Source organism: Marmota monax, unplaced genomic scaffold (genome assembly GCF_021218885.2).
Source record: "Marmota monax isolate L192 unplaced genomic scaffold, Marmota_monax_Labrador192_F-V1.1 WCK01_AAM20220418_F8-fsc00027, whole genome shotgun sequence".
Classification (NCBI taxonomy): Eukaryota; Metazoa; Chordata; class Mammalia; order Rodentia; family Sciuridae; genus Marmota; species Marmota monax.
Window position 1 is genome coordinate 5,950,116 of NW_026694617.1, and position 13,080 is coordinate 5,963,195.

The 13,080-nt window shown below is 38.0% G+C and overlaps 1 protein-coding gene across 2 annotated transcripts in view; it reads left to right on the top strand.

Annotated features, from left to right (window-relative positions):
• Met (MET proto-oncogene, receptor tyrosine kinase) overlaps positions 1-13,080 on the top strand; it is a 109,661-nt gene that overhangs the window by 16,963 nt on the left and 79,618 nt on the right. For both annotated transcript variants that reach the window (XM_058572120.1, XM_046422393.2), the window contains exon 2: positions 11,807-13,023. In XM_058572120.1, coding sequence (XP_058428103.1) covers positions 11,821-13,023 — 1,203 coding nt within the window. In that variant the 5' untranslated portion in view covers positions 11,807-11,820. The remainder of the gene's footprint in view (positions 1-11,806; positions 13,024-13,080) is intronic.

The window sequence follows — 13,080 nt, forward strand, 5'->3', positions numbered from 1 at the left end:
ATGCAGTGCTGAGCACAGTTGTTTTTAAGTTGTGCTAACCTTTTAGTTTATTGATTTTTTTTAAGAATCCAGAGTGTTCACTGAGTTTTAGAAACTGGATTCTGTACTTATTTTTCTGTACTGTCATATTTTCATGAGAATCGGTTTTCTTGGCATTCTCTGTTTATTTAAAAGTATTTAAAATTTTGTAGAAAATTTTTTCCCAACAATCTAGGTATTGACTGCTTCTTATTTTCTGATGACACATTGATCTCAACACAATGCTGTTGATATGCTTTTAAATTTTCTTCCAACATAATTGCATTATGTTCATTCAAGAAGTCCTCGCCTCAACAAACATGGTCAGATTTGTGAGTTCCTTCCATTCATATTTTTCTGACCTCTTAACAGTTCTCTTCTACTTTGCTTGAAAATGAAAATGTCTTGTTGACAAAATTTGCCTTCAAAAAGAGAGCCTAGTTCATTCCACTTTGACTTGATAGCATTGACTTTCAAAAAAAAAAATGTCCTTAGGTCCTTAGGCGTGAGCAAAATAAAAATCAGAATTAAGCAAAAATGCTGGTGCAAGGAGACACCCCGCCCACCCATTGGACCACTCCACGTTTCAAGGCCTCTGGAGTCTGGCCTCTGGCCACCCTTATGCCTCTCCCCTTACTTTCTTCCCCAGAGGTTGGTTTCACTTTCTTTATATGACTGCCACCCTAAGAATGGGACCCACTGACTGCTGGCATTCCCCCATGGCCATTTGATTTCTGCTTTTGGTAAAGCCAGAGAAATTGATCAACCCCTTACTGAGCGCACCTCTCCCATTTGGAACTGTAGCTTGCCTTCTGCGGAGCACAATGCAGCCCCTGAGCAGGGAATATCTGATTCATTAGTGAGTAATGTGCCAGTTTCCTCCCCAACTTGTCTCCTTTAGTATTTCACATTCTGACTATTCAGTCAGGTTTATCTTCTTAAAGCCCTGCATTTGAATGCCATGAGAAAAGGTTACACGATTATTTTAACTGGCATATATAGATGCATCTCAAGTGAGATTTGTGGGTTTACACTATTTGTTGCTCCTGTAGTAATTGAACACTCTGGTAGCATTTCTACCCAGTCCAAATTATAAAATTACATTCATCCATTAGACTGAAAAACATGAAATAATACTTTCAATTACAAGCATTTTAGCACTTCCTTAAGAGTGGGGAGGTTCAACCTTCACATTTACAAGGGCAACAAAACATTCATTTCTGACCTACAATTTATTAATGGGACAAATGCTTGTCCTGTCAATCAAGGCTCTGACAGGTCAATGAATTTTCTGAACAGTATTTTTTATAATATGCACAATGGTAAAACAAATGTGCATTTATTCTTCTTTCCCAGAGTTGGGTACTTTCCACCATTCTTGAAAGGACAAAGATGTTTGTTAATAGATTATGAATTTATGAGTGATGATCTTGAGAACATAATGGCATCCTGTTCTTTTTATCTTGACTCTTGTATCAGGGTTGAACAATGATCTCAATCATGTATCATAACTGGAAAATGCACAACTGGCATTTTCTTATGTGAAGATTCAGTCGTTTTCAACTTTTAAAATGATTATTAGAAAAAAGAATGCAATACTGGATAAGAATCTGAATAAAAGTACTCTCTCTCTTCCAAAGACACATTTGTATAATAATCAAGAAATAGTGTTTTAGGCAGATTCTAGAAAATCTTAATCTTAACACATGGAAATTATTCTAATGCCACACTTAACTTGTTTTCTTCTATAGCTGTTTATATTCGAATCTTATAATAAATAAAATGTCCAAATCTAGGAGCACTTTTTATGTTTCAGAAATTTCATGCCATGTATAGGCTGGTTTCTACAGTAGAACTTTTGAGTTAAAGACTTTGCTAGACCTTTACATGATATTTGAAACCACCTGTCAGGAACAGATTACCCTGGTAATCACTTTTATAACAGCATGTTTTAGATATATAGCAGCAAAAACAAACAAAAAAAATTATATGTTGTTTGCAATATATATGTGCTACAGAAATCTTAAAAATCTGTTCTACCTCAAAGATAACTAGGTTTCATTGGAACCTTTTTAATCTGAGTACTGTTGGGAAAAAAAATGATTATGCCCTTATTATTCTCTGATTGTGTACAGATAGAACTATCCTGTAAAATACCTTTAGGGTACTTACTTAAACTAAAAAATATATATATTCAGTGTTTCTCTGAAATTCAGATTTCAGATTTCCCTGGGCTTCTTGCATCTTTACTTCCTGAATCTCAGTGGAGATAAGGGCTTACTCATTTAAAGAGGTAAAGTAATGGTTCCTATTTGCTTTCCTTCCTCAATATGGGAGGCCCTTGCCATGGCCTGTCTCATCTTGAAGGACAACTTAAGGATTTCAAGAGCTTGAAACAGGAAAACCACAAGATGGCCAAAGGGTGGGAAATACAGAGTGACTCTATTTCAACTGTCTATAGGAACAGGAAGGTGAAGAAGCAGTCAACAGGTGTATGGAGTGGTCTCACCCTGGGCACTGGTCCACTTCCTCATTTTTGTTGAGGGCAGGTAAAAACTGGCTAAAACACAACTCAGGATACATAGAAGCTGTGTTTATCAACGCCAGGATGTGCTGCAGAAACGAATGTCTCTCAAAATCTATCTCTAACCTCTTGGCCAGCCCACAAAGTGTGGAAGAAAAAACTGACTCTCAGACTCAGAGGGTAAGAAAATGGCAAGGCCCAGACACATCTCACCCTGAAGCCCCACTATCTCGTGAGCTCTTGGGAAGAATGTTATAAAAACATGTTATTAAGCTCAAATAAGCATCATATATTTTTAAAAAATATATGGATCATTTAAATGTGGACATGTCAAAAGTCCTGAAGATTCCTTTGTGCCCTTGACTCACTGTTAAAAATCATTGCCAAAATACTATCTGGTTGCATTAGAAAGAAATTTTGAAACAGTGTATTGTTCTATCTTTCTAAAGTCAACTTAGGCTAACAGTGTTAAATCTTTAGGTGAAAGAATCAAACATTGAGCAAAACACATTTTAAGATTTGCTTTCTGAGCAACCCTGTTGTTACATTCACTTTTCTATTTAGGTTACAGATTTAGATTATAGAGTTTATCCTACTGTCTCTAAATCAATGGACTATGCACCCTTTGTAGGCAGAAATTCTCAGTATAAACTAGTGCATGGCATGTAATGGGTGCTTACAAATATCTGATTAATATTGTGTGATATAATGTAATATGACTTCAGAAGTAATGAGTGTTTATAAATACAGTACTTTAAATGTCATCAGAAATCTCCTATTGGAATCTTTTTTTCTATAACTTTGTTTTTATGGTCCCACTTTTAAAGCTAATGGAAATAATATAAGTGTAGAGAGAGAGCTAGAAATTTTCCTTAGAATTTCACTCTGGCAAATCTTTCTGGAGATTTAACCATGACTGTTTTTATGGCTGCAATTTCCTTATTATGGAGCCTCAGCCATTTTTCTTTTCCATCATCATAAATCTGTTTTATACACTTAAAAGCAGTATTGAAATATTTTCTTCTTTTTATATCTCGACTCTTCGCTTAGATACATTATTTTCATCTTGAGATTATGTTATATAAATATTGTAGAAGACTTTGAAATTATATAGTAGGAAAAGATCAGTATACCCCCTCAGAGATTTTAGCTGATAGATTCCCAAGAGCAAAGTGAAATATTTAATTATTCAAGTAAGTAAAGAAACCACCTTTGTCCCAGTTACTTGAATATTTTACATTAAATTGCTTTTACACACTCAACCTTGTGTTTAAACTCTCAAGCTTGTGGTATTTTCTCCTAATATTGTTTGCTCAGAACTTTTTCAGAGGCAAGGAATAAAAGAATCATTGTGAAACTGTTGATAAAAAAAAAAGAAAGAAAGAAGAAGAGATTTTACTGGCTGCCATTAGCTTGAGACATGGTTGGATATAGATGCTCAAACAATAGCATCAGGAGCCTGTCTCTCTCCATGTCTGGCCCTCCTGCTGCTTGCATCAGTTTCACACTCAGGCAGACTTTCCCCTGAGTGGCAAAGACTTTCCAGACTCTCCAAGGTCACATCATCTTTTCTGTTTGTGATCTCTGATGGAGAGAGATCCTTTCCCAGCATCCATACTAAATCCCTAAAATTAAAACAATTGGCCTTGTTTTGGTCATGTGTTCACCCCTCCAAGAAGCATCAAGAGAATACAGCTCATTGAAAGGCAAGCCTTGTTTACAGGCTTACCCTGTGGTTGGAAGTAGGCCATGTGATGACAGTACCATAGACAGGGAATGGAGGGTTTTCAAAAGAGAGAGTGCTGGGCAGGTAAGAATAGATACTCACAAAAATATTGTGCCTTTTGAGTAAAACTTTCCAGGAAATGTAAATAATTAAAATAGTTTGAATAAACATCACATATTTTTTAAAAATTAGAAATACTGAGAAGACCTGGATTGCATGTTTAGTACATTTTAGCTAATATTTTATCCTCTTTCAACCTCAGTTTTGTCATCTGAAAACATAGGACTAATGCTCACGTTAAAATGATTAGAAGAGATTATGGAACTGATAGTGTCTTGTAAACTATAAAGTGCTTTCCACATAGTTTTATGTTTTCTAAAAAAAAAAATCAATTTCTAAAGAAAGTAGACTGACTTACATGAAAATTTAGAAAGTCTCCCTCTTAAAAAATTTATTTTATCATGCTGTGTTTTCTTCTGAGGTATCAGTATGAAAATATGACATCTATTTTACACATGTTTTCATGGATGGTGAACATGATGATGAAAGTATCGATAGGCACAAGTAGCTCTCAGTAAAGTACTTAGTGTCTTAAATACAGTTCAAGATTTCTGGAGAATGAACAGACCAACGTAAGCTAGTTTAATGAGAAAACTGCAAGTAGACAGATGGCAGATGGTTGAATGGCTGGTTTGAAGGTTAGGCTATGCTGAAATTCATAGCTTAAGGAACAGTCTTTGTAGAAGGAAATACTCCTAAATGCCAAAAGTTTAATGGCCAGGGTGCCATGGAGATGATCACTCCCAGGAAATGTTTTGTCAGTGAGATTATTTTAACTATCAACTGAAAAGAAATAAAGGAATGTTTTATGAGTGATTCAGTTTCACCTGATATGTGCACAACATTTTAAGAGAATGAATTAGTCAGTCTGTTTGAATCATCTTTACATGTTCCGTTTAGTAAAGAATTCAAAGTTGCTTAAATGGCTAGTACTATTTCAGAAGGAAAAAAAAAAAAGACAAACAGAAGCAGCAAAAAGACATTCTATATTGAAAGCCTGGTTCCGGCACATCACAGAAATAAGTGCATCAAGACAAAAATATATGAAGTGAATGTATTTCTGGAGTCATTGCCAATATAAATATTAAAATTGCTTGCACAGCCAGATCTGGCACATAAATGGGGAAGAGAAGGTGATATACGCCAAGTGGATGGCACTGGAATAACATGTAATTGTAGAAAAACAATCTCAAAGATGAAAATTATTAGAGTTGGGAGATACTTTGGAGTTCATTAGTTGAATGCAGGAATGCTAATACATATTTCAAACTCATCCTTTGAGGGGAGGAAAAGAGCCCTGATTTGTGGTGTTTGTCAGTTTCCATGGTGTAGATGTTCCCACCATGGCTGATTTCAAGCTACCAAGATGATGTCACTAAAATATGATGGGTTACTCAGGCTTTCCTTGCTGTGACAAATACCTGAGAAAATCAACTTAAAGGAGAAAAGATTTATTTTGGCTCATGAGGTCTGTGGTTTCAGAGGTTTCAGTCCATAGTCAGCCAGTTCCATTACTTTGGGCAGAACATAATGGTAGAAGGTCATGGCAGAGGCAACTGTTCAGCTCAAGACAAACAGGAAGCAGAAAGAAAGAGAGAGGAAGGAATCTAGTACAAGAAATACCCTTCCAGGGAGTGCCCCAGTGACCTCCATCCTCCATCTGTGTCCCACCACCTATAGTTCCCACCACCTCTCAGTAGTCCATTCAGCTGTCAATGGATTAATCCACTGCTGAGTTCAGAGCCCCACATCAGAACCTTGCTGCAATGGGGACTAAGCCTTCAATACATGAGACTTTGTGGGGCAGTCCAGATCCAAACCATAACATGTGAATTGGAAAGCAATGCACAAAATAGTTGTTACGATCCACTTCAAGAGGCTTAAGCAGATGACTAGTTCAGCGCCATAATTCTGAAAATCAGGTGATGCCAGAGAAATTGTGCTTTGGGTCATACAACTAATTAGCTTCACTGTCATACATATGTGTTCTCCAGTGCTCACCTCAAGGTTGTGAATTCATTATGAGGAAAGGACTGTGATTGATTAATTGGAAAACCCATCTAACTCCTCTAGCTTGGTTAAGTTTCCTGCAGAGGCCTTCCCACACAGAATTTAAACTGTGGTGTGTTTGTCTGAGGCCTCACTGACAACTGGAAAGGAATTTATTCATCTTTGTTTCTTCAGCATTCTGCCTAGTGTTGGGCATATTGTAGATGCTCAGCAGTGTTTATTGGGGGAATGAACAAACAGTAATACTTAGAGAACACTTGTTGGCCTACTGTGTGTTGGGCATTATTCTTCGTGGTTTCCATGTATGAACTCATTGAATCCACAGAATAACCCTCGCAACAGGGGAGGAAGGTACCATAGTCACACCCGTACCTCAGAAGAGAAAATAGAGGCTCAGAGTTACTTACCCAAGGCCATACAATGAGTGGATGGATTCAAACCCTGCATCCTGGCTCTAGAGTCTGCACTTCATCCCTCAGCTATCACTCAGTGAACTGTCAGAATCATCAGAGTATCCAGCTCAACAACAGATAAAGTTTCCCTCCATCCCTTAGGAAGGACACATACATTTCCTAGAGATCCGGTCTGAGCAACACATACCTTTGTTAATAAGAATTGGCCTTAATTAACAGGATGGTTAAAAGAAACAGAGTATTTTAGGTGCCTAAGTTTTCTCGTATCTGTAGTTTAAACAGAAACCCATATTTTAAATAAAAGTCCTGTTGTTGATGATGGGCCCTAGTCCTACTTTTTTTCTTTAACTAAGATAAGTAATTTTAACCTTTCTTTCCTTTCTCAGTATGAAAAATGGCATCACTATTTGTTATGAGAGAACAGAAAGAAGGTGTAGGAGAACAGGGCAGTAACTCCAGTGTGTTTTCTGAAAGGTTTTTTCCTCAAAGGAATACTTTCCTACTGGTTTTCTATGGCTTTGTCTTTTCACCAAGTGAGATAACAAAAACCCACTAGTACTTTCACCTGCATTCTAGCTAGTTGAGGTTTAGAGCAGAGAATGACTTACGTACCGAACTTAAGCTATGAATCTTATTTTTAAAACATAATTTAACATAATACCTTAGATTTTTTTAAAGTTAATTTTGAAATCCTTCAAAAAGCCTAGAGGAGAAAGAAAAAAAGTTGTTCACATTCTATACTGTGTTAATGGCCAACAACTAACACGCAAATTGGTCATAATGTTGTTTTTCTTCCTTTTGGCCGTAATGGTTCATTTGTTTTCTTTTATTAGTATTTTCTAGAGAAAATATAGTAAGAAATTATTTATTAGGTTAATGTTCCCAATTTTGAGAGATATACTGATATATACCATATTGAGAAGAACCTTTCATTTTTCACATAATATACACTAGACACTTGACTAAGAGAACAACTTGTTCCTAATCCTTCTTTTCTTTTCTTCTTTATGATGTTCCTCATTAGCACCAAAAATTTTCTAGTACCTTTCAAAACAATTACATATAAAAAATAGCATGTACAACTCCCTACATTTTTAAATGTTTTATAATGGTCTAAATACTTTCAGAGATGAAATCCCCCCCCCTTTTTTTAGTTGTAGATGGACACATACCTTTATTTTTTATGTGGTGCTGAGGATGGAACCCAGTGCTTCCCACATGCTAGGCAAGTGCTCCTCCATGAGCTACTACAGAAGTCCTGAAATCCCTTTTTGATATTTAAAAGCAATCTTATGAGAATATTGGACCCTGAGGCTAGGTGAGGGTGAATGGCCTGAAGCCATAGAGCTGGAGGGAGAAGGGCCAAATCAGAGGCCAAGGACTTCTGACTTCTGCTCCAGTGTGCTTCCCTGAAAGCTAAGGAAGCTGCTTCAGTATTGAAGTATTTAAGAGGGTGGATGGATTCCTGTCTGTTAGATGGAATCCAATCCTGGATCTAATTGACTTCTGACAAGTGTGCTCACTCAGGAGGATGAGAATACTTCTTTCTTCCCCGGGTTTTTTGAAGAGTAAATCAGAGAGTTTAGCAGAATGCCTGGCACGTGATAAGCGCTCTGTGCATGTTATTGTTATTTTTTATTACATTCAAGTTCTTTACCTTACTGAAATTTCGCCTTACTCTCTGGTCCAACTGCAGTTTTCTAGCTTTGCTTGTTCTTCAGAACCTATATCCTCAATAGGAATCCTTTGCTTGGAAGCTGAAGGACATTGTATCCTTGATTGTGCATCTTTCATGAATGTGAAGAGGAAGTCACAACGCATCATGTCTTATCTTAAAGAAGCCCATAGAACTAGTCTTTTATTTATTTTTTACTGACCACAGTTTGCATACCCTGCTATAGTTACCCTAAAACTCTTCCTGAACCCCAAAGTCACTAGTTCCTCCTTTGTGTTCATTGCTTTCAGGAAATGATCATGCACTGATTTATTTTTTCAATATTGAGGTCATACTCTTGTCCCTCAATGTCTCTGTATTTACACCTGACTACTCATCTTCTCCTTCTGTCTCAGAAACAGTAACCTCTTTTATGTTCTAGTGACCTTGGGAGGGCCCTCCTTTTCTCCTTTAGAATATTACTCCAACAATTTTCTCTCTCGTTTGTCTGGGGTCCCAAGTTCTCCAGGCTCAACTACCTGCCACTTTCCTGCCCATGCCATATGCTCTCCACTGCCTCCGTGTCTTTGCACAAACTGCTGTGCCAACTAGAAATTTTCTCTGTGAAAATTTCCTCCTTGAACACTAGTATCATCTCCTATCTGGATTGTCACTCTCCCTTTGCATTCCCATAACTGTTAAGCCATTGCTCCACCAAGTGACTGTGAGCTTCATGGGGAAGGACACCATGTCTTCACAGACACCAAAACAACATTAGTAGAAGAAAGGGAAGTCCTACAAATAAGCATATGTCTTTCCTACAATTTAAGAATAAACTCCGCTTGACCCTGTTAATGGTTTCTGCTTGTTCTTCCTTTGATAAACATTCTACTTCCTCATCACACATTCCCTTGCACACCACTATTAAATCCATTAAAAATACTCTTTTAAAATCAACAAAGAGCTTCCACGTGGACCACATTCTCCTTCCTGAGACCTTCACACAGCTTCTGTGACAGTGTACAATTTCGGCCTTCCATGTCTCCAAGACCTTAACCTTTCTTGATTTAATGACTCTTCTTTCACCTAGTTCCTCCATGAATATACCCACTCTTGGTTTTAACCATCACCTGTATGCAGACACGTGCAAAGTTTCTTTCTATTCTAATGAGAGTCCCAATTAGTCCACCAAGATTGATTTAGGATTGTTCGTTCCTTATGGTGCAGCAGAGGTAAATACCTGGCTTTCATGCCCACTTGCCACCGTCTCACCCAGAACAGAGATTGTCCTCCCAGTCATGCCCCTTTCCCAGTAAGGACAGAATCCTTTTCATTTCCCACCTCTGGTCCTTGGCACACGTGCTCTGTCTGGTTAAATTTTTTACTATTTATTTATTCCAAGCAGCTGCCTCTTGATGAATAATATAAAACGTACTAGTCATTCCTGTAGTAGAACATTGACTCATTTCCCACTAGCATATCAAATTCAATGTGTTTAAAATCCATATCTTAACCTAACATCCTATTTATGACTACCCTAGTTCTGTAACTTGTTTCACTTTTGCCCAGATGACTGTCAATCATCTTTGCCTTTTCTTTTGTACTCTACCCAGTTAGGTGTCCAGTCTTTATTTATTCAGATATGTCTCTCATTCATCTCTTCCTTCTATTCTTTGGGCCACCATCTTGGTCCAACCCTTATTATTTTATTATGCCTAATAATTGCCAGTCAACTGGTCTTCTCCTTGCAAATTTTCCCCTACTCTAAACCCTTTGCCTCCAGATAAATCTTCCTAGAGTCAAACCTTGTTAGGACTCCCCAACTCAGATCCCTTTGGTAGCTTTTCATTACCTTTTAATGATAGCCCCTGATTCTTAGAAATTTAGTAGAATAAAAGTAACTTTAATTTTGGAGTCAAAAAGATGTGAATTCAGGTTCTGGCTACTACCCTTACCTGTTATATGACTTTGAACATATTGCTTAATTTTTGTTTGCTCACTTATTCAACATATATTTAACATTAGTAGTGTCCAAGACTCTGTACCAGGTATTAGGGATATAGTAATAAGCCAAGTAGACGTTATCTTTGCTCTGCTGGACCTCATGACATAATGAACTTGTCCTTATTTCTCATAATCCTAATCCTATGTGCTTGTAGCTTTTTGTTTGTGCTATGTGGGGTATTATAATACCATGTAGTATAGTTATCAGCATGTGTATGTTACTGCTTAACTAATTTTTTAGGTTTACTAAAGGTCAGGGACCATGGTCCATTTCCTATAGTACAAGCACAGAGCTACACACATACTGTTGTGCTTTTATTGACCCAAGATTAGTCTTTGACATGGATATAGTGCCTGGTACTTATTTAGAGGTTCCTTTTGTCCTGTCAGAATGATGTTTTTAAAGAAAAGTATCAGCTGTTTAGTTTCTTCTGTTCTAAGAGCTCTCCTTTCCAACGTACTACCCTGTTTATAGCTATTACAAGTAGAACTCACACGCCTAGAACTTGTGCACCTAAGTCTTTAAAAATTGAGAAACTAATCCATTCATGCTTCCTGATAGAAATATTGTCCGTGTGCATACAATGGAATGTTAAAATAATGTTCTTTTTACTAAATAGATTTTTGACTTGGTAATGAACAATGTGCTGTTTTTCTCTGAGAAATAATTCTAAGACTTTAGTTCTGAAGATTATATTTTATACAATTTCATCCCGCTGCTTTTATGTTCCCAGTAATCGTACGTTAAGCATTTGTCCGTCTGAAACAATAGGTTAACTATAGCCAAATTTTAACCATACCTTTCCTCTGCACACAAAATCCTATAAACAGCATGTGATCATATTGCTTCTAGAATTTATGATTGTTTTCTTCCAAAAGGAAGCTAAATTTAGCCTAGTAATTCTACATGCTCCCAAGGAAACAATGCCTGCTGTGATTTCTAGAATAAATGAATCTGAACCACAGTTCCTTTACTTGACTACACAAGAAAGTTTAAATATCAACCTAGTCATTAGCCACAGATAGGAAACCACATTAAACAACCAGCAAGGGGTTAAGAAAGAAATATGCTGTGTTTCTTATTTCACTGCTGAATGAGTCTCACTTAGCCGCTGTGTGGACTTTAATACAGAACATTGTTTGCATCTCATAATGGCTCTCTAAAATTACTCGTTCATGGCTTGACTTCCAAAATTAAACTATGTGGAGTCATGTCCAACCACACAATGCATCTTTATGTGCAACCAGCTCGAGTTTTTGTTTTCATTCTATGTACGATCTCCAGTTAGGAAGTGTTATTTCAGAGAGTTTAACTGGGATAGTTCTCTTTTTCAGTTTTCTCTTCTCTGTTCCTAATGACAACTAAACCCCTTCTCTCCTTGAACGTGTTTTGGCAGATCAGCTTCACACAATGAAGGTCCCCGCTGTGCTTGCACCTGGCATCCTTGTGCTGCTGTTTACCTGGGTGCTGAGGAGCGATGGGGAATGTAAAGAGGCACTAGCGAAGTCCGAGATGAATGTGAACATGAACTATCAGCTTCCCAACTTCACCGCAGAAACGCCCATCCAGAATGTCGTTCTACATGAGCATCATATTTACCTCGGTGCCACTAACTACATCTATGTCTTAAATGACAAGGACCTTCAGAAGGTGGCGGAGTACAAGACTGGGCCCGTGCTGGAACACCCGGATTGTCTTCCATGCCAGGACTGCAGCAGCAAAGTGAATGTGTCAGGGGGAGTTTGGAAAGATAACGTCAACATGGCCCTGCTTGTGGACACATACTATGATGACCAGCTCATTAGCTGCGGCAGTGTCAACAGAGGGACCTGCCAGCGACATGTCCTTCCACGCAATAATACTGCTGACATACAGCGAGAAGTCCACTGCATGTTCTCCTCACAGGCAGACAAAGAGCCAGGACAGTGTCCCGACTGTGTGGTGAGCCCCCTGGGAGCCAAAGTTCTCCTCTCTGTAAAGAACAGGTTCATCAACTTCTTCGTGGGCAATACCATCAATTCTTCTTACCTTCCAGATCATTCATTGCATTCAATATCGGTGAGACGGCTGAAGGAGACTCAAGATGGCTTTAAGTTCTTAACAGACCAGTCCTATATAGATGTTTTACCTGAGTTCCGAGATTCTTACCCCATTAAGTATGTCCATGCCTTCGAAAGTAACCATTTTATTTACTTTCTGACAGTCCAAAGGGAAACTCTGAATGCCCAGACTTTTCACACCAGAATAATCAGGTTCTGTTCCGTGGACTCTGGATTGCATTCCTACATGGAAATGCCTCTGGAGTGTATTCTCACAGAAAAGAGAAGGAAGAGATCCACAAGGGAAGAGGTATTTAATATCCTTCAAGCTGCATATGTCAGTAAGCCCGGGGCCCATCTTGCCAAGCAAATAGGAGCCAACCTAAATGACGACATTCTCTATGGGGTGTTCGCACAGAGCAAGCCAGATTCTGCCGAACCAATGAATCGATCAGCTGTCTGCGCATTCCCTATCAAATATGTCAATGAATTCTTCAACAAGATCGTCAACAAAAACAATGTGAGATGCCTCCAGCATTTTTATGGACCCAATCATGAGCACTGTTTTAATAGGGTAAGTCACATAGATTCCTCATTTACAAATCCTGACATATAAAGCAGAATAAGCATC